General features: G+C 42.5%; 1 protein-coding gene across 1 annotated transcript; it reads right to left on the bottom strand.

The window, feature by feature from the left end:
* Window positions 1–17: 17 nt before the first annotated feature.
* On the bottom strand, window positions 18–17164 carry UFL1 (UFM1 specific ligase 1). The gene is made up of 19 exons (XM_054393195.1): window positions 17088–17164; window positions 16260–16405; window positions 15278–15306; window positions 14438–14535; window positions 13541–13655; window positions 12429–12559; window positions 11675–11733; window positions 10225–10371; window positions 8613–8788; window positions 7731–7910; window positions 7252–7372; window positions 6701–6823; window positions 6254–6374; window positions 5405–5568; window positions 4167–4297; window positions 3952–4032; window positions 3156–3241; window positions 2566–2746; window positions 18–1953 (listed from the first exon to the last, which is right to left on the bottom strand). Exons 1-19 carry the CDS (start codon window positions 17162–17164, stop codon window positions 1744–1746), a joined length of 2376 nt encoding a protein of 791 aa, XP_054249170.1. The 3' UTR covers window positions 18–1743.
* Window positions 17165–24426: the final 7262 nt, after the last annotated feature.

Raw genomic sequence — 24426 nt, forward strand, 5'->3', positions numbered from 1 at the left:
GCTTACAGAATGTCAAATGGCATCTTATTTACAAATAGCTTACAGAAAATTGTTTACATTCAGTATAGGAACTTCAGCATTTTTCAGCAAAATAACAAGAAAGCAAACCCGTGCCCTAACCTGCTCCCTGGATGCAAACCATTCAACAAAGTCAAACAGCCTGAGTAGTCTTCAGCTCTCACTCCTCACTGTCCTTTAACTGTCAGCCCTGAGAGCCTCCAGCCAAGGAAGGAGAAACAGCCTCTTTGCTTCCGTTTTACAACTGTCCAACTGCTGCTACAGCTGAAAGCAGCATTGCTCTGAACACTGTCAGGCATTGCTGCCCTTTAGAGATGGATAGGATTCTATTGTTTCCTTGCCAAAAGTAACAACCTTTGTTCATCTGTTACTGAGTTTCCATAGCTGGCCTCTTCAAGTTCAATTTTTGCAGTTTCAGATTGGGCAAATTTATGATTATGCTTCTAGAACATGGCAACTGCTGGAAAACAGAACTACCTGCACACAGCAGCACTTGCACAGAGAGTAGTGCCTGCAAAGAATTTGCTTTCATTCAGCATTATTTTTGCAAAAATGTGTAAATGATATTTTTAGTGAAGTGAAACCTGCTTTTATGAAAATAATAAAATGACTGACACATATGAAATCACTGGGTGTTACTGAAGTAAGAGAACTATAATATTTCCAGTTTGAAAATGATCTTCTCTTAAAAGCAAGCCAGAAGAGTATCTGACATACACTAATTCTGTCATTAACAGAGCCAAAACTGTGCTTTACACATTTTTCCACTTCCCTGAAGACACAAAGTACAACTCTTGTGAAAACTAAAGGGAAACACTTTAGCCAATACTTTGGTTTGTAAAGTGTATGTAGAAAGATCATCAGCTAAATTCTTTGCAAGACAATGAGGGTAAACACCAGCAGGAGCTCTCTCAGGGAGCTGGCAGAACGCAAGCGCTTCTAACTGCTGTGGGAGCTCAGCTCAGCAGGCAGTGAGTGGCCTGGGTGAGCACACAGACATGTGACAGGGGCAGCAGGACCCATCCACTCCCCAAAGGGCGTCACCTCCTCTGCCTGCATGGCAAGTTTTCAGTGAGCAGTTGCCATGGATGTGAACAGGACAGGTCCAGAGCAGAGTATGCTGAAGTCTATCAGCACACTGAGCAGCCCACAGCAGCACCAGGTCACCTCAAACTGAGCAACCTGCATCAGTACCCAGCGCTGTCACTGCTCTGGCCTGGAGAGCAGAAGCTGAAAACATCCATTCATGATGTCCAAAGGCAAGGATGGCCTTTCCCTGGCACTCTATCAGGTATCCTACATTTCAAAAGCAGCATCTGAAATGAAGCTGTACAGGCTTACACCTATGCAATCCTCAGACCACTGCAAATCCCAACCAGAGAAGTAGAGCTGTAAGCTTGTTTGTGTGTGGAACAGAACAGTTACCTGAACAAGAACCATTTCTCAAGGCCTCACATAAGGAAGACAACTAAACCCCAATAATTTAATACCCCAAGTGCCCAAAACTGTGCTGTGTCACATCCACCTTTAATGTGTGCTTCACACTGCAACAGTACATAACAAAACTGCTTCTGCCTCCCCCACAGCTGTGCTCCCTGGAAGCGATCTGCAGTTGTTAAAAGCCAAATATTAAAGTCTGCCAAGCATCTTCTGCTGTCCTTCCCTTCAGGGTTACAAGAATAACATCTTGCTGTAGCACAGGTGTGGATGCACTGAAAAACACTTCTATTCCTTTGTCACAGAAGACTTCGTAGGTTTGAGGACAAGATCTTTGATAGAAGTGGTGATTTCCTGGAGCTCTTTCCAAATGGCATCTTCCTCCTGCTCTTTCAGATTATTTGCTGTGTCACCATCTCCATGTTCAGCTTTCTTAGTCTGGCTGAGCAATTGTTTCACTACTAATCCCTGGTATTTGACTAACAGAGAATGCTGATCCTGAGGGGTAAGAAGAGAACAAAACAAAGCAATGTCAGTGCTCCCCAGAAGGCAGACAGACCTTTAATTAACATTTTAAAAAATTATTCTTCCACTCTTGCCTGAAGAGGGTTGGTGATAAATAAACACAACTTAAATTCTGAGAGACATTAAAAGTGGCAAATAATTGAAGTGCAGGAAGAACAGGACAGTTAAGCCCTGGAGCAGGAGAGCAACGCAGTTATTAAATATCAGCAGTCTGGGCAGCTCAGAATACAGAATATTCTTCCTTCCAAAGAAGTGCCTCTCTCTTTAACACTTAATCAGAAAAGTTTAAAACACAACAATGCTCTAGCTGTCAGGAAAGGAGAGCATAAAGATTCTCAGTTACAAGAACTATAACATCTCCCAACACAGAGCTGTCTCTATGGACAAAGGCAGAAGCTACAGCACTAATAGTACAGTGATCCCTGGAACACAACACAGGGAAACTGTGCAGTCTGTACATAAAGCACTGGCCAAAGATGGAGCACACAGGTGCCAGCCTCACGCAGCACATGCAGCATAAGGCACAACTGTGATGTTCTGTCACAGAAAGAAGATTGGCTCCCCTTGAAGAGCCTGGAAGGATACCTCTGGGATCCTGCCACTTAGGAAACTAATGATCTGTGGTACTGATCTTCCTGGTGCATGAAGCATGCAGTGGGTTGAAAACTGAAACAAGAGCACTGATGTCAGGTGCAGAACAAGGGCTGGATCTTCTGTGACTTTTAGCTGTTCCATCAGAGCCTGTCTGTGCTGAAACAGGACTTGCCTACGGAAGAGGAGCACAGAACATGAAAATGTTTCTCATTCTGTCTTACAGCAGCTGGTCACAGATTCTAAACCATACCTAATTTTGATTAATTCTGCTTTTCTCCTATGACTGACCATTTCCTTCTGTGAAACTCCACCTGGAGGAACCCCAAAGCGCTAGCAGTGGTGCCGCTCAGCTTTTGCAAGGCTATGCTGCAGTGAGCAATGAGCCCAGCTGATTAGCTTAGGATGAGCTCCACCCTCCTCCCTCTGACAGGGGACCAGACCTGCCTAACACTGCACTGTTCACTGAAAGGCTGCCCCTCACTCACACATGGTGTGACTGCCACCAACCTGACCTCTAACATCTGTCCAGCAACAGGGCTACCTTCCATAAACTGTGCACAGAATACAGGAAATTAAGGTACCTTTCCTTCTTTTTGTCTCCTTTTTTAATCATAAGATCACAAATATCCACTGCAGAATCAAGGCATGACAGAAAATCTTCTACACTCTATTAAAAGTGATAGAAATATTTCATCTGTGTTAGTAGGTTATAAAAAAGTTTAACCACTATTCTCAATCACACTAACAGCTGGCTGTGAACACATCTGGAGCAAGCCATAGAACAAAAGGGCAAGTAAAAAGTATTTAGCAATCCAATAGTTCATATCCTTAAATACTGAAAAATCCATTGTCCCTTAGCCCCAAGAACAGAACTACAAAGGGAACACAGCTACTGCAACTATCCACAGATGTGGTTTTATTTAGGAAACATCACTATGGCCTTCTGCATAAAAGAATTGATGCATTCATGTCCTTTGTACTTAAGACAGTCATTATCTGAAGGTTATTTTTAAATAGCCAGGATTTTTCTAGTTCAGAAGTACATGGGAGGACAATCAGGAACTTACGAACAAAACACAAGAGACATCAACCACTTTACACTGCCGATTCTCTCTGATTTTACTTCTCTCCCCTGCACACAGAAGATTGCTGGATTCTATTTGGAAGCAAACACTTAGTGACCATCAGTGGCACCATGTCAGGTCAGTTTTCCACCTTTTACAAGTCAGAGATCTGAATTGCACTCACTCCCACTTATACACATTCAAAAAGACTATTCTGCCCTCATCCCTCACAGCAGCTGCAGTTCCGTGCTGCACTACAGATGCCAGCTGTTTATTAACAGAAGATCTGAACTCTAATTCTGGATCACTATACCTTGCCATTCAGAGATGTGTGCAGTTTAGATAAAGGACCCCTCGTGTCTTCTGGTAATTTACCTAAAATCCTGGACCGGACCTGCACAAGACAACAATGGAAACTGTAAGGTTCATTTCCATTTTAGCTCCAGGCATATTTCAACAGAAGATAATGAAATATTAAACATCACTAAGCTACTTGAGCCTGTTAAAAAGGAACTATTATCTGTGTACCTCACTTGTGACTGTAGAATAATTTTCTGTTGTCACCATTGAATCAGAGGCTAGGAAGTTGAAAATAAGATTTGTAATGTCTGTACAGACAGTCTTCAGCAGGTGTTTGGCAAGGTTAGTCTGAGTCTCATCTGTTAAAAGAAGTAGGTGATTAGAGGTAACTTATTACAGTTATCTGTTTCCTTGACAGTTATCACAGCACTTCCTGACATGTGGACTCCATAAACCACAAGTAGCATGAGAAAGTTGCCTAGATGCTTGAAGCTAACATCCCTCCTTCGCAGCTGCTTATGGAACATTCCTCAGTGACACAGCTGAGCATTCAGATCTGTACAAGCACTGCAGTGCACTGTGAGTATCTCCAAGGAGTATCTGCAGAAGCAGCAAGCTGGTTTCTGCACAGCACTCCTGAACCACTAATGAACAGCCACTGCTACACATCAGCAAGTGAGAAATGTGCTAAGGAAGTCCTGCAGGATGAGCAGTCAGAGAGGCAGGAACAGTACTAAGCCCAAAACAGCAGAATTTCAGGAAAAAGAGCCTGGAGAACACATTACAAGAAACAGACTACTGGGAAATAATTCCATCTATTGTTAAACACAGCAGTATGGAGCCTTTTTGCTAGTGAATTCCTTTGGTATACATTTGCTTCATGGAAAGTTCCAGAAGGAAATGGAATACAGCAGTGAATTCCAGAAATGGGTACAGTATCTTCCTAATGCTATTTTCCTGTCAAGTACAGGTAGCTAAAGAACACAGCCTACAAAGTATTCCACTGCGAAACTAATCTGCACATTTTGAAAAGCTGTCCTCAAGGAGTACCTCTTTTCTGTACCAAACCTAGAAGAGGTTTTCAGGGGGGCTCCTTGGAATCAAGCAACATTTGGTTTTGTCACAGGGTGTCAGAATGAAGAAAGCTTTACAATATATATATATATTTCCCCCCCCCGACACTAAAAACTAGGAATGGATGCAAACACCTTGGAAGGAAGGACAAGAACCCACCACTGTCTCGACAGAAGGCACAGCAGGCTGTGGACATGAACTAAAAATATGTTTCAGTGTTTCATTGAGTGTGCACAGCAGTGCATGCCAGCATTAGCTCAGCTCTAGGCACTGCAGACACTGCTTTGTCTGTTTTAAACTGCTGTTCTTCTTTGACCTTGGATGCAGTCTCTGGAATAGCTTCCCCATCCCTGAAGCAGTATATGAACAGTTTTCAGCACAGCTTTATGTACCTGTGAAATGCTTTGCTCCCTTTTCAAAGAGCCGGATGTTGGTGTATAGGTTTGAGAACTCTTCCTGCAAGTCCTTCAGCATCTGCCTTCTGTTAGCCCCAGAGGAGGATGTCGAGGACATCAAGACAGAACGCACAATCTCCTGGTAAGTTTTTGTTAAAGGTCTTAAGAGAGGGATGAAAGGAGAAAAAGGGAACATGAACCCAAGTCTAAAACTGTAAAAGGTTTTCCCAAGTGTATCAGCAGCAGAGCAAGCTGCCTCACTGCACAGTAAGTAAAGAGAAGGCAAATGCCACAGAACAGTGTGATACATAAAAAGCAAAGAATTCCAAGTACTAAAGAAAGGAAAATGCACTTTTGTGACTACAGAACTAATGTTGGTTGCAGAATGTATGGTACGCAAATGCTTGCCAAGGTTTTCACTCATGATAAGCCCTGAACAGAACAAGAAGGAAGACAGATTTCCAGAAGCAACAGTCCACAAACTGTCAGGGGTCAGATCAACGAGAGCTGTAAGAGGGAAGACTTAAGCTGCATGAAACCAGCACAGGGTGTTCTAAAGGTGCAGCTGCACTTCCAAATTTGGCTTGGGCTGTTACAGTCCAGTCATGCCCTTTTGCCCTGGACAAACATACTCACACCCTCTCTCTAGAGTGTAACAAGTTAAGTCATCTTGGACTTCTCATCACTGCGAACATGGCTCTCTAGTACACAGGCAAGGATATAACACAGAGCTGTATGGAAGAAGAGTACTGTGGCTCACTTCCAGCAGCACAATTTTCTTTCTAAGCAAGAAAACAGGCTGAAGTGGATCACAAACTTTCAAAGCTTCTGAATTACAGGAATTACCTTATGAGATGTTCAGCAAGGTTTGCAATTAGCTCTTCAGGGCAATCCTGCTTGTGGGACCTCAGAACATCCTCAATTTGCTCTTGTGACAGGAAAGGGAACTCTGGTTGCTTATTCCTACCTGCAGGACATTCCACATTCATGGAGAAAACATTTGATCTGGTTTTGCTGCAGCTGCTCTGTGGCATGACATGCTGAAATGTCTCCCAGTCCAAACCTCCACAGAAGGAATGCATCACCAACAATGCAAGACAAAGGGACAGCTACACAGGATAGTCAGATTTCACATGTGAGAACTTGACAGACTTTCTCTCCTGATCACTTGTGAGTTATTTTCTGTAACAGACAACTTAAGCAGTATATTGGGATGTGCACTTTCGGCACATGGAAAAGCAAGTGTTAAAAAGATGTCAGCATGAGCAAAGTGCCCACAATGGAGTGACAAACCTGTGCTCGTTGCTTGTGACTCTTCATCACTGTCAGCATCCTTTCTGCCCTTCTTCTTGATTTTCTTTATCTTGATCTCTCTGGCATTGCCACCTCCTCCTGCTCTCACACTGCCACTGCCCTCTGGTGGGAAGCCATTTGCTTAGTACACAGGGAAGTCCAAGCACTTTAAAGGTTTGCAGCATTTTGGTGATTTATCTGTTACTGTGATCATGCTGAAGCCAAAAAGGCACCACAACCTGATTCTAAACAAACCCTCTCACATATACCCCAGAGTCTTAGGCCCATGAGTTTCATTCACAAATGAGTCAAAGCTGTGCTGTTGCTGATGTCCTGAAGAAACAGAAATACTGATCACACCTACACCAGGACGTTGAGAAATGAAAGGATTCTTTCTTAGAGTTTTTCAGAATTCGACTGAAGGCAACTAATGGACTACAAAATATAGCAACTTTTTGTTTGAGTATTTCCAGGGCTAAACAAGCCCTTTTGATTTCTTTGGTTTTGAGGGTTTCTTGTTTTCTTTTCCTTAAGCTCAACACCTGTCTTACCTGTTGCTTTCTTTCTTCTTTCATCCTTTTTGTCTTTTTTACCAGCACATGAATTCCCTAAACCAGAAGCCAGTTTTAAATCCTCTTCAGTGATTAAACTGACAGGGCTGTTTTTCAGTTCCTGAAATGAAGAACATGCACTTGGCAGCAAAAAGATACAGCAGTAAAAGATGCATACAGAATCATTTAAGCCATTTGGTCATTCTTAACTATACCAACCTAACACTGCTTTCCAAGTGCAACACATGGATAACATGTTTATTTTTCTCTTCAAAATTCAGCCTCTGATCCTATCTCAGTGTGAGCACAACTGAATACACCTTAACTGCACTGGTTACAGAGACTTTGTCTCCATTTTGACCTTTCTTATCAAGCTGTTTCTGATGAGATGTAAGGAGAAGGTAACAGCAAACAGTCATTTGCAACTACACTCCAACAGCCACCACATATTGCCCCTTGGCCAGTAAAGGGATCTGTACCTTCTCAGCTTTCTGCTGCATCCTGTCAGAGAAGAGCTCAGCACAGCTGCTCACAAATCTCTCGCTGACCATGATGGTGTCATTGAAGACTAAACCTGAAGAATTTTTGCTTAAAGATCTTATCACTTGCTGAAGCAAAATCCCAACATCTTCTACTGACAATGAGCTGGGCAGAAGAGTCTAGGGTAGAGAAAATCACAATCATTTACATACCATAATCTGTTCAAGAATGGACAGGCACTTCTGTGTGGATAATCCACAGGAAGCCCACTTGGCACATGTTAACTGTTCAGAATATATTGTACTTTTAAAATGAAACAAGCAATTCATGAGTAAATGCTATTTTAAATCTTTTATCATCCCAAATTAACACTGCTCTAGAATATGTGTTACTTCTGGGAAAGCACATGGCAACTTCTTCAAAATAAAGCCCAACAGAGACAGTGACACTGACCAAAACAGCACCAGACCCCCTTACACACGACAGTTTAGTGCTGTAAGGCCCAAAACAGGGATTCAGCCAGGACAAAACTGCCAAAATTCCTCTGCTTTCTGAAACTGTCACAAGAGCTCAGTTTAAACCTCTTTTCAAAAAAACCCTTAGGAATCCATTGTTCATCAGCAGGAGGTATCAGCACTCCTGGAAGGAAAGCTAAGAGTTGGGTATGGTGGGTATGTATCAATCAAGACTGCTATGTTCTTCCCTCCTTTTGTTCACACCAACTTAAAGGCCTTTTTACTTGTCCTTTTACTTAAATATTCTTCTTTGACATGGAATTTTCATTATACACTTGTGCAGTTTCAATAAAGCATCATTTGACACAAAGACAAGACACTTTAAAGTAAGTCAATCCGGCAAGAATAACCAAAAGGATTGCTTACTGCTACATCTATCCAGCTTCCAGAACTGATGGCTTCCTCTACAGAGGCTTCAACTTGATCCACAATTTCTTGGCCAACACAAGCTGCTCTCAAAAATAAGAGTTGTGTGGATTTGTATCTTTTTTTAATGTACGCAGCTGGGTCTGGGATGCCGAGTCTGTACAACGCATCGAACTCTAGGGAACAGGCAGATAGATGTCCATCACATTTAGGTACCTTCACATCCATACAGCATGGGCAGTGGGCAATGTTTGGGAGAGCAGCAAACAAAGCATCACATAACAATTTTATACAAGGAGATGCAGCCTCAACTGATATTGACCTAAAATTTAGTTCAGTACAAGCTACCCCTAAACACAGACATAGCCTGAAAGGAGGTTGTAGGGAGGTGGGTGTTGGTTTCTTCTCCCAAGTAGCAAGTGATAGGACAAGAGGAAATGGCCTCAAGTTGCACCAGGGGAGGTTTAGATCGGATGTTAGGAAAAATTTCTTCACCAAAAGGATTGTGAGGCATTGGAACAGCCTACCCAGGGAGTCCCCATCACTGCAGCCATTTGAAAGCTGTGGAGATTTGGTTCTGAGGGCCGTGGTTTAGTGGTGACCTAACAGTGCTGGGGTAAGAGTAGACTCGATGATCTTAGAGGTCTTTTGCAACCAAAACAATTCTATGATACTATAGTTAGCAGAAATTTGAAGATCAAATCATGGACATGACTTTAGTCTGAGTTGGGGGGAAAATGTGTTTTTTTTCAGATTCTGATACCATTCCTTTATCAAAGCACTCTAATAGAACATGAACAATATTTACAATGCCAAACTGCTTGGTTTTCAAAAGGTAGTTGTAGAACCATGCAGTGCCTCACAGGCAAAAGCATTGGAACTATTTGGCAGTTTATACTTAGAAGTTCTGAAAACATTCAGACTTTGACAGACACTCAGCCAAGCAACCTTACAGAAACATTTAAAACGGCTGGAGTAAACCACACTGAACCTTTCCAAGCTGCAAGACTGTTATTTAGGGACTGGCCCTTTGGGACTGTAAGGGTACACTCCCCTGTTTATTCAGGTCCACATTTTCCCATAGCTGCTGTTCTAAAACACCATGGTCCAGCATCGCTCAGAAGTTAGACTTGTTTGGATTCAAATCAGGACATCAGTGCTGCCCACTCCAGTTCTGCAAATCTCATTTGGAGAAGCCTCTTCCCCAGCACTGCATGCTTGGCTATCAGGGCTGCTAGTGGGAACAGTTTGGCTGTAATCTGGATGCCTGGACTGGAACCCCAACCATGTGGGTCAAATGTGATCATCTGAAATAATAATAATGAGCAGTCTAAGAAATGCCTTCAGCACAGTACTAAAAGTAGCATTTGGAACTCCATGAGAAAGTTACTCCTGATCAGCATGGTTCTTTCTGCCAAACATGGCAGTTTGTGACAGCAACACATGATTTCAGGCAGGACAGCCTTGGAGCAAAGGAGTATCAGCTACTGCACTGCTGTGCCCTTGCTCTGGTCAGGCTTCACTCCAGACAGAAGCTATATTAGGGTAAGATCAACTACCTAAACTAGCTTTGGAACGAGATTTTTATCTAGGAGAAACACAGACTAATTACCTAAGTAGCCATTCTGCTTGAAAAAGGAGTCCACCCAGTTGCTCTGTGTCCTGGCATAGATGTCTGGAACAAACACAGCCTTATCCTGTCTCCCACCAACCACAGTGCCTTTGAGCCGACCAGCATTAACGAGCTCCTCCAGCACAGCTACAGGAACAGAGAAAATGAAGCAACATTTTCTACTTCAGTGTATCTATTAATCAAAATACAGCAACTATTTTCCTTAGTTTATTTATTCTTTTTTCCCAGCCATCAGTTTGTGCTAGGCACAGTGAAACATTTCTCAGTGCTATCAATTGCTTTCAAGACTTCTGAAAACGTCTTGATAAAAGCTCTGGAAATCATGTTTCAGAACAGGGAGTCACAACACTTTATTAGACATATCTCTGGACAGCCTGAGCTTTTCACTTAGAAAATGTTATAAAAGACTCCTTCTCTGGCCAGGCAATAAAATAGATGAGATTTTTGTTAATTATGCCCTCCTGGAAGTGACCCCTTGCATGTTAACCAGACAGAAAAAAGAGAGATCTGAATATCTGAAAATGACCTGAAAAGCTGTTACCTAAACTTCACTGTTGCTACAATGCAGTTTGGAAAGTTTCCCTTTTAATCTATTACACCTGCACTGCACTTTCCACGACCAGGAGCAAACTCCAATTCAGTATGTGAAAGTGGAGTGTTTATGTGATTTTATGTAAACACTAAGATTTTAATTCTTAGTAGATAAGCTTGTCAGAAAGAACAAGGCATTAAGCAGAGATAGTACAGTGGAGCCGACGCGTGCAATGGTCTGAATGCAAAATGACCCAATCAGAAAGGAAAGAAATATTAACTTTCATGAGAAGAGACGGAAAAACATTCTGAAGACTAGTAGCACTTGGCCAGCCACCGTACAACACTAATGATTCCTGAGCAACATTTTAGACAGACAGGAGCAGGCGGGCAAGGAAAATCTGAAATGAGAAATGATTGAGTACAGCAGTTGGACAGAAATCTTTCTGCATTTCTGTGGAAAGAAGGAAGTGTGGAAAATAAAAGCAAACAGTTTAAGGATATGGTTTATCTCTCAGCATAGAAAGACATTTAACTAAGAGCATAACAAAAGCTCTGCCTCTACTATCAGACAGAAAAGTCAGTAAACAAAATCCAGAGCTGTTAATGTCATATGGCTACATAAAATCTGTCCCCTTTTATGTGCTACACTGATAAAACTGCTAGTAGCTAGGGGCAAAAACCAAAACAGATGACAAAATGAGTACTGCACTTGCATCACTCTGCCCCAGAGGGACTTCAGGACGGTGTGCTTTCACTGCTCTAGAAACAGACAACATCATTTCAGTTATGGATAGCAGTATGTTCTTTATGACTGCTTCTTTGAAAGCACACTTCTAGTAATGAAGAACCTATGAACTAACTAACAAAAATACAAACCAGTCTGAATGAAACTCACAGTAAAGTAAATGTTCTTGAAATCCATAACGAGTGATCAAGTTACTTACAGGTGTGGGCCTTGGAAAAAAGAAAAATACACCAGTGTAAGTTAATTACCTGAATCTAAGGCAGGAAACCTAGATATGAGAGGTTAATCCAGACAGGCAAAACTATGTAGAATCATAGAACCACAGAATAGCTCAGGTTGGAAAGGACCTCAGAGATCATCTACTGCAACCTCCCCACCATGGGAAAGGTTAATATCTTAACCCCAGGGTACTACAGAGGCGTTTAACACAGCTCACAAGGTTTTAACTCTGAATTATTATGAAGTTACGTCTTGTAACACAGCTATGGTCATTACAGTAAACTTCAGCTGTCTCAAGTTCTCCTCTTCACACAAACTGACACAGGTTACTGATTTAATAAGAAACAATTATATATAATCACATGTGGGGAGTAGAAATCAATATGTAATGGACTGGAGAGCGGTAGAATGACAATGAGGATAGTCTCCTGACAAATAAACTACTGATGAACATTTTCTTCAGCCAAACAGTGTTTATGGTATATTGCTATACTTGTTCTCCTTTTGAAAGCAGGTTCCTATTTCAAAAAGTGAGTCTAGTAGAATTATTTCACCCCAGAAACTGAACTAGACTTGAAGAAACCTACCCAGAGGCTTTTATTTTCTCTTCAATTACAAGTGACTGTGGTCCATAAAGAGCTGAGGTAAAACTCTCTGACTGTGTGGCTGCAGTGGTACAACTCACCGAGTAATGGCCGTGAAGAGCCCACGGATGCGTGCACGGTGCCGGGACACAAAGGCCTCTGTGAAAATCACCCCACTGTTCTCCTGGTCCAATTGTCCATGGATAGTTCTCCCTAAACGTCTGGATAATGCCTGGAAACAGAAGCTGGCATGACTGCTCAAACTGTGCGTTAAGGATGCTAAATGAGAATTAAACAAAAAGTCTTTACTAACAGGTTGGCAAATCAGCTAAGGGATAGATGATTAAAGAAAACTCTGCCTGAGAAAAAACTACGGTCTGGAGATGCACAATGAAAACAGATTTAACCCTTGTGTTCATTTTGTACAAAACAGTATTTAACAACAATAAACACAAGACAAAGAGGTGCATCCTTGCTAAGTGAACTAAATCCACAAAATATTGCCCAGGAAACAAGAGAGGAAGCACGCAGTAATTTCCGTGTGCTAGCAATGCTTTTGTAGCAGCTGATTATGCAACTAAACTGGGGTCAGTCTGCTCAGGAATGGAATCAGCCAGGTTGCCTGTATGGCAGACAGACATACTGGGCTGGTACCCAACATGACCATTCACCTAACATGTGCCACAGGATTACCCTTGGAAAAAAAGCACCTTCCAAGGAAAATCCAACTAATGAAATTCAACAATGCCAAGAGAATTCCCACTAATCCTTTTGAACACTACAACAGTCACTAACAAAGGTATATTGGTTTTGTTTCCACTCTGAATGTCTAGTTTCAGCATCTGGAAACGAACATTTGTTTCACCTTTGCTGAACAAACTGGAAAGTTTCTACCACTGTATTTCTGCTTCCTGGGTAGCTAATGAGACTGCTAAAATTACTCCTGTCTTTAATATTTCAAACATTAATCTAACCCGTCTCTAACATGATTAACCCTGATCTGTTCCTATCAGTTACAAAGACTCTGAAGAAATTTTGCTCAGTAGTGAAATGGCAAAGATTAACCACAGTTACCCTGCAGCCTTTAGGAAGCTAATACTTTTTGGTTTAGAATGACAAGCAGCTGATCACAATGAAAGCCCTGGGTGTTGCACAGGTAACATAAGGGGAGCTCAATCAATTCCACATTGGCTAGGCTGGTGGCTTGCATCACCTGTATGAGGAAGTCTCCTGGCAGGTCGTACGCCTTGCAGAGATCTGATACTGTCACCTGCCCAGTTTCCTGTAGCTTATAATTTATTTCTTCTGCTAATTGATCCAGGTAACTCCTTTGTTAAAAACAAGAAAAAAACCACCACATTAAGTATAGAATTCAAGGTTAACCTGTTAGCCATATTCTGAATTATCAACTGACCTGGCATTACACCCCTTCCTGTTTCATCTTCACAAAAAGTCCCAGAAGTTATTTTAGATGCACACAGGAGAATAATGGCTGTGAAAACGTGGGGCTTTGCAATGGGCTGCCAGCCACACAGCTAGTGCTGAAACTGCCCATGTATCAGCTTGCAGGAAACTGTCACCAAGCAGGAGCAGGAAAACACAACAGTGAGATTTAGAAATGGGCTTTAGTGAGCAAGATAGATCTTAATTATTTCAAGAGAGCCAGGAACTTCACATTCCTTGCCAAGAATAAATCCTGCAGTGCAATCAATAAGAGTTGTTAGCATGCTGAATGCTATGAAGTAACTTAACTCACACATCTCAGTCTTGTGAGGTGAAGCAAGATGTGGGAAAAAGGAGCGACTCTGTCACTAACTGAGGCGAAGAGCAAAGGCACAGAGTAAATGAGATCTGGCTGCTGTACAAACATCGGGTAAGAAACGGAGCCTCCTAAGCAGAGGATGCTGGGTAGGGACATTCAGTAAGGCCTCTGCTCCAAGGACTTACTGGTGTTGAGATGGACTTTACTTGCCATGTGGAGAAGAGGCACCAATCACCACCAAGCAGCAAGCCAAGAAAAATGTATTCCCTTCAGAAGGAACAAAGGCTGGCCATCACTTCCAGTCTGCATTTTACAGAAGGAGGGATGCGACTTACACACAATACTCACTCATTTATCAGCTGCCCCAGTACAAGCTGAACATTTTTTTCAGACTTAACAATATCATTAGCTCTGTTTTCAATGTGCAGAAGGTCCACGTTTATTACCTAAAAAACCCCAACAAAACCTCTTATCAGAACTTTGAATTCTCAAACATTGAGATATTATCATTACACATTCCTGTATCTTGAGGAAAGCTGCTTTTAATTCTTCTCTACTCTTGCATACGCATGCAGTTAATTTGTGATTTGGAGTAAGGCAGCAAAGCTTTACAGGGAAAAGGTCTCTTTTGCAACTGTGAGAAGGTTAAAAGAAACCACTATAATAAAAGATTCCAGAAAGGTACCAACAGAACAGACTAAATTAACTTCCAGAAAGGTTTTCAGATACCAAGTAACTTTACTCATGGAAGTAAGGGGAAAATTAGCCACAGAGGAAGACTACTGGAGGAGAAAGATTAGTGGAGACATGAGATTAATGAAGGAAGAGGGAAGATCCAAAGAGGCATGCAAAGTTAATTATGCATGCTCCTGCAGCTTTTAATTTAAACAGGAAACGTATTTCTTTTGTTTGCCTCCACTTAGTTTACAAAGGACGAGTTCAGGAAGATCTGTGTATTTTAGTGGTGCTTTCAGAGGTTGTTGATTATCATTAGAGAGGAGCTTTCAACAAAGCAGTAAATGGATGGATGAAGTAATCTGCAGCACTCTCACATGAGCTACCAACTTCAAAAAGTTTGCTCTCTTGAAAAAATAGTTTTCCTGGAGTATAGCTGATAAACTGCACATTAACAATAAATATGGTGAAGAAAAGAAAGACTTATATCACTTTTTATGACTAAAATGTTACCTGTTGTAAGTCAACAATGTTTATTCGACCTTCAAAGAAAAATACAAATACAATTTTAGTATAGAAACGATGTTTGAACAGAGTTAGAACACAGCACAGTCTATTGTGTACAAAACAGTTCTGCATTCCTTTTTATAGACCAACTCAACCCCACAGAGTCCAATTCCAGAAACCAGATGTGCCCTGGGTAAGATCCTGTACTGCTCTACCCCATGGCCATGCTGACAACCCAATACAGACATTCCTTAAGCAAAGATCACCGTGCAAATTCCCTCTCAATTAGTTTTTGCCTTGATGCTGATCTGGATTTGACCACAAGTCACAAACCAGAAACTTCCAAGGCTTTGCATGATGCTACTAACAAACCCCAGCAACTCTGTATTACACCCAAGCTGTCACACTCATATGACGCACCACAGCAGAACACAAGCTGGGCCACGTTTGGGGCAGTCACAAGAACATGTCTGACTCTATGAACATAGCAAGGAGGTTAATTCTCCAAATATACCATGCTGTGAAATCCACTTTTAGGATCTCTAAGTATAGCACACTGTCTTCTCACTGAACCCCCTGAAAAGGGCAGTTTGAAGTGGGTTTGCTTCCTCAGAGAGTCAAGTCAGATCTTTCAGAACAGATGGCTCTTCATGCCAGTAAAGACGACTTGACAGTGACAATTCTTAAAAATGACATGAAAGGAGGATGATTTTGAAATTCTGGGTCAAGGTCAAACATCTGGGACAGACAGTTAACCATACTAAAATGCCAGACTTCCTTCAAAGGGCTAGTATATCTTGATACACTTATCTAAAAGCTTACCATAGATCAGAAAAGAAAATAAAATAGTAGTAAGTGAGTTAATTGTGTAGATGAGGCAATCGCAAGCTGGCTCACTTTTCTGCGAGATTAAGGATTTTCAAATTCTTCCTGTGGTCTTCAAAACTAACTCCCAAATCCAGTGGAAGAAACCAGATGCCACACTTACCACCACAAACGTGCAGCTCATCTTGGATCTCCTTGCTGATCTGGGCTGGAGTGACATACTCTTTGCCATCAAGAGTGTGCACAACTTCCAGCTGCTTTTCTGCAATCAGCTTAGTGACAATTTCTATGCAGTTCCGTTCTGATAACCTATGGACAGCATAATCAGTTATTCTAAGTAGCACTTGCTAAAATTATCTTTAAATTGATCTTTCAAAAATACTAAACACATGAAGTACAATGAATATTACTTGCTGGTCTGTGTAAATATTTTTAAGACGAAAAACTAACTTCAGGATCCTACTTACTGCTGCTCAAATCATCCACTTAGGGGGGGGATCACCCCTCTGAAACCATTTTTACTCTTCCCCTGAACAGCCTGTCAGCCCCCTTTCTGGTAAGAATGCACCTGCCGGTGAATTTAGGGCTGCTTGCGCTTACAGAAGCTGTTTTAACCCTTCTGTACTCTTTCATTTTAGGTTGGCTTGTCGGTTGCTCAACAACACATAAGGAAGAAATAGCACTGAAGCCGAGACGACGTTTATCAGCTTGAATTTAACGCCTATGCACTTTCGTGGACCCCCACTACTCTAGGGGTCCCCTTCAGGGTTCACAAGTACTAACACTCGGTCCAGCGCCAGCCAAAGCGGGATCGCGGAGAGGCAGAGCTGGCTGAACCTCCAGGACACGGCTGTGTTAGAATGGAGGCCACCGCACAACAGTCCCCGGAGCCGAAGGCCGGGGGAGAATGCCCCGATGCGGGCAGTCGGGCGCCAGCAGGTGATCCCGCAGCTCTAGAAGCAGCAGCGGGTATCGGGACCGTCCTGCTCACCTGTGGGCCACCTCGACAAACTGTGCCCGCTGGAAATCGGCCGCCAGGCGCCGAATCTCGTCCCAGGCAGCCGCCATCACCGCGTCGCCGCGACACGTCAGTCCTCGCCGGGCAAACTACGGGCAGCGAGCGAGGCCAAACTTCCTCACCGCGGCCGCTGCCTGCAGCACCACCTGCCGAGCGGAGGCCCCACTTGCGCTGCTGAGCCGTGATAAAGCCATTCTTATACGGCGGCGAGGGGGGGGGGGGGGGGGGGGGGGGGGGGGAAGGCGAGAAACACTTCCCCTAGGCAGTTTCCCCATTCTCTCATTTGCTGATGTAATCGGAGACGTCTCTGGGATACAGCTGTCTCCTTTTGCCACACCTGATGACGATTCCTCATGTAATGCTGCTCTGAGGATCTGGAAATGGTACCTGTGAGCCAGCCTCACTTCCTCTTGCCCTTCTTTGGCTTTTCCTTTCTCTACCTATTCTCAAGCTCCAACTTCCCCCCACCAGGGTTTTTCTGCACATTCCAAATAATGTACACACTCAGACTGGAAGTCCATAGAATAAAGGATTAACAAGAGACAAAGTAATTAGTCTAAGATTAAGCAACTGCATATTTTTAAACTGTTGTAGGAAAGTTTGATTAGAGTAGTCCGAGAGTTTTGGTGATAGGTATTCAGAACACAGGGGCAAAAAGGGACCAGATTTTCCCTCACTCTACAGGATATAAATAAAATAGTGATGAATGGGTGAGCAGAATTTGTCGTATTTCCTTTCAAATTCATATGATCTAGAAGACTGCTTGATTTCCTTTGCAGAAGAGAAAGCTAGCCTGAATGTTATGGCAGATGTAACAAAATTGCCAATGCATTGCCCTGTTCAGCAAAAACACCATCTGAGTCCTTTCCATGCTGCTTGTGCCCAGACTACTGGCAGCGTGTGCGATGTAAATCAGTGCAGGCTGTTCTCCACAATTCTCCTGCAGGCAGAAGGGCTGCAGACCAGCCTACTACTGGGAGCACAGCCATGTTCAGAGCTCAGTGGAACTAAAAGGGGAAAGGAAAGAATGACAAAGTTAAGTTGAAAAAACCAGCAGTGGTGTGTGGAGAAGCAATTACAGTATTGTGGATGGGAGAAAGAAATAGGAAACTTCTCCATCATATTCCTATTCCTTGCCCCAATTCAGCTTGTTAAAACCTGCACAAGGTATTACCTAGTAACGACCGGTGCTAACCCCTGACTGAAATCTATATTCCCATTACAAATGCATCTGGACACATTTAATCAATTTAATCAGCTAATTACACACAGTCTGAGAATCCAGGCACTGAATTAGGCATCTTGTAGCAAATGCTGCCAGCTTCCTCAGGTTAGTTGAGAAACTGAGCTGCTGCTATTTGCAATTTCTAAAGCATTACAGCATAGCTCATTTTCAAGGCTGCCTCGGATTTCCAGTCAGGCTACCACAGGGAGATGCTTTGTCTTCTGCAGTAGCCTACAGGTGAAGAGAGAGAAGCTTAAATACACTTTCCTCAAGATTTTCTTGAAAATTGGCAGGGTTTTTCATCAGAATTGAAGGCAAGGCTGCTCAATCAGAACATCTCTTAATCTGCTGACCATTATTTTGCCGACCTGGAAACTGAACTGAAAATAAATGTTTTTAACATATTCTGGTAAATGTACAGAACAGCAGCTCTGACTTGCTTTCCCATGCTAAGTTCCACTGTTCCACCTTTCAGTGTAAGATCTGATTTTGTTTGTTGCAGATCTTCTAAGGAAAACACAAAGCCCAGATTTAAGACTGCCTGCTTCTCACTTGTCTGTCCTTTCATCTTTTCCTGCCACATACTCCCCTGAACACTGACACCTCCGCCTCACTCTGCTTTGGATGGCCACACACATGCAGTAATTCTGCTGTCACCCTTGCTGTTGGCACCACAGCGCTGGGCTGTAGGTGGCAGCCCCTGTGGGTGGATATTGGATGTTTGTGCTAAACTGCTCAGTTCCAAAATGCCTTCAACCCATGGCCCCTGTAGACTTACTTTCTGCTCTTCTGACTCCTTGCTTCAATCCTATCAAGTTTAGCAACATACTTGACATGCGAGTGCTGAAAGAGTTCACATCACCGTGTTGAGAGAGCTCTCATCATGGTTCAGAGCAGACTCCTTTACAGTAGCCTGAGGCACAGAGGAGGGAGAGCAGCACAGGGTACTCAGGAATCCTAGTCTGAAACAGAATGGACAATGCTTGGGTAGAAAAAGTACATTTTTACTGATGTTATAAAAGGTGGGGTGCATCTCTGAGCCTTGGATCCTCAGCTGTGGTGCCTTCTCAGGATCATAAAAGACATGGGGCATATCTTTGCAAGCCTTTTCCACTACAAAACTTAACACTCAGGGGTTTTTCTAGCTGCCCTTGTTTAAGTGTGATGGAAGTGAAGGAGGGTTAGAAAATGTATGTGGACTATTTTTGCACAATATAAGCCACAGTATTGATGTCAGATTGGACAGGTGGATATTGATCTCCTCTAAGAAAGAGCCTCAGGAAATGTGTGAAGGATTAAGCTGATTTGCACTACAGGAACAGGGATCACATTACATGCAAAGCTTTTTCTTGGATGGGAAGAAACTCTTCATTTCCTTTTAGGTTTTACTAAGTATCTGCTTAATTTGATGTGGTGAAACTAGAACAGCAGCAATGTATTGTGCTTGGGTATGAGACCTTTCCTTGCTGCCTGCACTGGGCTGACTCCTGCCAGCAGCTCAGCACTCATCCAGTCACACATTCACTCGCCTCCCCTGGTCTGTGGGATCATCAGAAGAGTAAGCATAGTTGCAGAGAAAATGGTTAGATAGTAGACATTTGTCTAAAACGCTCTTAGGTCTATTATGAGAAAGACTGATGTACTACGGTCTGGAAATAACAAGAGTGGGGCTGCCAGACAAGTGAAACAATCCAGGAAGAGCAACAACAGCATCCGTTCTAACAGAGGCATAAGCCTGGGAAGTGTAGGGACAGTGACAGAAGAGCATTTGCAGTCTAGTGATGATCTGAGACACACAAAGAGACAAAATAAGCCAGGAACATAACTGAGCATAAACAGACCTACAGCATAATTCAGGCATGGAGATTAACTGCAGTTTCTAGACCAATGGGCATGGATGGAAGCGAAGCAATTAAAGCCTGGTGATGCATTGAGGGCCATGACAAGTAACAATTTCATTCAAGCTGTTAGACTACTAAAACTTTAATGGAAATAAAAATGCATTCTTAGCTTCATTTATATGGTATAGTCCCTTTTGCCCACAAGAGTTTGAGTACAAAAGCAGCACTTTCAGTCCAACAGCTACAGCTCTAATGATAGCCCTGTTGCCATAGGGCATATAGATGGACAAGTCTGTGCCCTGCTACACTGTAAGCACCACCACTTTCACTGCCTGGGTGAATCTCTTCTGGGCTGTTCCAGTGATGCTTCATGGTGATTAAATCTCTTCTTTAGAGCACTTGTACAGATACTGCCTCAGGCCTCCACAACTGGATGTCTGAGTGTGATGAGCACAGCCCTAAAACAGCTTTTCTGCAGCAACTGAGAGGGACTGAGCATGAGATGTGAGCAAAATCTATTAAACTTTGGTTGCCCTCAGCTAGTGCTCCTGCTCACCTGCCTCCACATTTAGGTAAATAGAAAGTTAATCTATGTAACTTATAAAATATGAAATATACCATCTGCCAAAATTCATATTTAATCTTAAAATTTTGTCTTGGGAAGGTAAAATTGAAAATGGCACAGATGCTTTTTTCCAGCTGTAATCATCTGTTTGGACTTTTCATTGTGATACTCTTGCCCTTGTGATCAGCACATGGATGGGTGTGCGTGGATTTACAGCCTGGAGTCCTTAGGGTTCTGCGCAGGAAGCACATAAAACCAGATCATATGCCTCTTGTGCTCTGCACAATCAGCAAACAGTCCAAGGAACTTTTCAACATCATCTGGCTGACTGCTGCAGTGTCACCTTTTCTAGTTCTCCAATACCCTCACAGTAATCAATAATGACATGCCCAGTGACACTGCCCAGCCTACAGCACTGATTCTGTACCTGGAGCATAGCACATTACATTATGCTTTCACTTGAATATACATAATATTGAGTGTGAGGACATGAAATACTTTGTATACATATACATATGTATTTAAATAGTAATTAAAATAGCTTAAATGGCAAGGTTAACAACAGACAGTCCTTGGGAAGTAATGAGCTCATGTCCTGTACTGAAAATATTGCTTTCAGGCTCTAAAGATTGTCACACAGAAGAGGATTTCAAGTGATGCTTGATGGAGAATGCAAAACAGTGGCCTGGATTCTGACTTGATGACTGGATGCTGTGCTCAAAGAAGCAATAAACAACATGGGCATAAACTGAGTCAGCTTCATGGGAAGAGGGTAGTCCAAAGAAGCAAACCAAATACGAGCTCTCAGTGCAGTGCTGTTAGGGTTATTCCCACAACCATTACTCCCATAACCACCCTTACCTATGGCAGAGCCTTTCAGAGCAGCTGCTTATGGTGCTTGCACTGATTCGTTTCTGCTAACACAAGAAGGTGAGATAGGTTTTAGTCATGTCCAGGTATGAATGCACTAACCTGTGTGGTCATATTTGCATGTGGGTCTCTGTTACGCTTAATGAACTAAACTCAAAACCAGAATCTGAACTCCTCACATTATGAAAATTAAATTCTGCTTCTTCCTGATGAGTGCCTAAGGCATAAACCTCTCCATGGAAAGGAGATCTTTATTACAAAAGACCTCCTAAATAGACACACTCAGGCTAGCATTGCTCAGTCATCCTCTGTTTATGGAAAATTATCCATGCAGCCAACAAAAAAGTGGTATTTATGTTCTCTCCAAGCTAAGCCATGTTGTGTGTGCTAGCTTTGCAATCTTTGATGCTTTGATGTGTAGCATATGGCACACAGAAAGACAGATACTGTGATGATGAGGAGTGGAAATATATAATTAAATAATTATGTAGAAGAATTGTATAGAATTTTTTTTTCCCTTGAAAGTTACTGAAAACACATTAAGTTGTTTCTAACCCCTGGTGGTGATTCTAAGGCTTCTTAGCTGTTGCAGCCCTCAGCAGAAAATTGTGGACCAGACCTCAGTGTGTGTGAGCGTGCATACCACGGAGCAGAGGGGAAAGAACACATCATCGTGCAAAACGAGAACCTGTAGGCTTCTCATGGTCTACTAGCTGACAAGATGAGAGTATTTGGTACTGTATCTTGGGAAGAAAAATGTCCGTTCCTTTACAAAGGACCGTGTAAGTTTTTGTGCTTAGCTTAAGTGGATGCCTGCCTACTGTGCAAGTTCGTCGTTAGCACAAGGAGTGCTTACTGATGGAACCATGCAAGCAACGAACGCAGCATTGCCCTGCAAGTTATTTAAGGCTAGCAAGAGCATGTGCATGGGAACATCTTACACGCTCAAAAAATGATGATGTTCCTTGGAACACAAATCCTAACATGAGCTTCAGAAAAAAAGCAGTCAGCCCAGTCATGAGAAAAAGTTCCTCATGGCAGAACACTTCTCAGGTTCGTACTATGTACAGTGGAGCAAACTGGTCTGCTTTTGATGCCAGAAGGCTTATGAACACTGGATAGTCTGCCCTTCAGGAGCTGAATTTACTTCCTGCAACCAGCTGCCAGCTGCAGATAACCTTATGTAGGCCTCTCAACTCTACAGGATATGGAGAATGTCACAATTTTTACATCAGGCTTTGTGTTAGGAAGTGACTGGAAAGTCCTGGCTGTGTTGATGATTTATATTTTCCCATCTATGAGTTCAATGTATGAAGCACTAATGCATTAGCAATATTTATGGATGGTAATAAAGAAGATTAATTCAATTCTAACAACCACTGTTGAGGTGGTCTTCCTTAATGAATCTTTTTTAATAAGAAGATTCAAGTACTTAACATTTTGTATGCCATGGAGAAGACACAAGGCATTTGTTACCCTCTTGTATTATTCAGCATGGGCACGAAAGAAGGCTGTTGAGGTCATCCTTTGACAACCGGAAACATGGCTGGATTCTTGATCTTTGCATGCATTGGAGCAATTCTTATCAGGAGCACAATAGTAGTAAGTAAAAATTCATACTCCTACTTCACTTGCACCGTGATTACATTTTACATTGCTAAATGAATGCGTACACAAAGCCTGCTTGATCGTATGGGCTCAGCATGCTCCCTGAAGGTGTATGTGGTGCTCATGGAACCAGCCTTTGATGAGTTCCTGACCCTACAGAAGACAGCCACTGTCTAGTGCTCCTTGTTCACCTGCCCTGACAAACTTGGGAAGGCATGAAATTAGTAATTAACTCTTTTGAAGTTAACTGAAGATCTGAAGGCTAGGATCTGAATACCTATTATATTTGGGTACAAAGCCCTCTCAATTCAGACAAAAGAAAAAGTTTCCGTGAGACTTCAGGTTTGTAAGGCTCAAGATGCAAGTCCTGCCAACGTGGATTCCCCTTCATTCTCATTGCACAGTGCTTCCTATTAGGCTCTCATTTCTGAGGACCTAGCATCTGGGCACACAAAATGCTGGGCAGGAGGATTTTAATGTAATTTGTACCACCAGAATCTGTGCTCCAGACAAATTTGTGATGCCTACCGCAAGCTTTGACAAGTCCTAAAAGACTTAAAACTAAAAGTCACCGAAGTGGAAAATCAGTCCCAGGAGAGGCACATTATCATGGAATCATAGAATTGTTAGGGTTGGAAAGGACCTATCGGGTAAGGCTATCTTGGGATAAGTGCAGAACATGCTCATTAAAAGACCATTTCTCCTGGAAAGAGAATAGTAAACAAAAAGTTTACTTCTGAGGAGAAAAAAATGACAGAAAGATCATCTGGTTTGTGTGTTGCTGGAGCCAAAAAGCAGTATTTTTAAGGAAAGACATATGACAATTTTCTGATGAAAACCAGAGTGAAGAGAACAAACAATATATCTTAATGTTCTCTAAAACCTAGATCTCAGACTCTGTTTCGGTCACCTCAGAGTATGGCAGTCCTTGTTGAACAAAGGTCATTGTTCTGGTTTAACTTGCAGAGCAAAACCTATCATTATTGAGCAAGCCTAAAGAGAAGGACAGCAGAAAGCAAAGAGATAAGGCCAGGTCTTGCCACTCCCTCTGCTCTGCCCACCTTCAAACAGGGAACTGTGTAAAGTCGAGGTGTATGAAAGTAGCCCAACATTTTTTAACTTCCAGACACGAGGGAGTTTCAGGGCTTCCTGCCACTAGTTTGAAACCAGGATCTCAGAGCAGGACCATCAGTGGCTTACCCC

The sequence above is a fragment of the Indicator indicator genome, chromosome 27, assembly GCF_027791375.1.
Source record: "Indicator indicator isolate 239-I01 chromosome 27, UM_Iind_1.1, whole genome shotgun sequence".
In the NCBI taxonomy this organism is placed as follows: Eukaryota; Metazoa; Chordata; class Aves; order Piciformes; family Indicatoridae; genus Indicator; species Indicator indicator.

Excerpts from the sequence above, each read along its gene's own strand:
- UFL1 (XM_054393195.1), bottom strand. The coding sequence starts at position 17,164 with ATGGCGGCTGCCTGGGACGAGATTCGGCGCCTGGCGGCCGATTTCCAG. Across the intron at positions 16,406-17,087 it reads TTTGTCGAGGTGGCCCACAG|GTTATCAGAACGGAACTGCA; the intron begins GTGAGCAGGACG and ends TGCTGTCCATAG. Across the intron at positions 8,789-10,224 it reads CAAGCAGAATGGCTACTTAG|AGTTCGATGCGTTGTACAGA; the intron begins GTAATTAGTCTG and ends CCTGTTCCCTAG.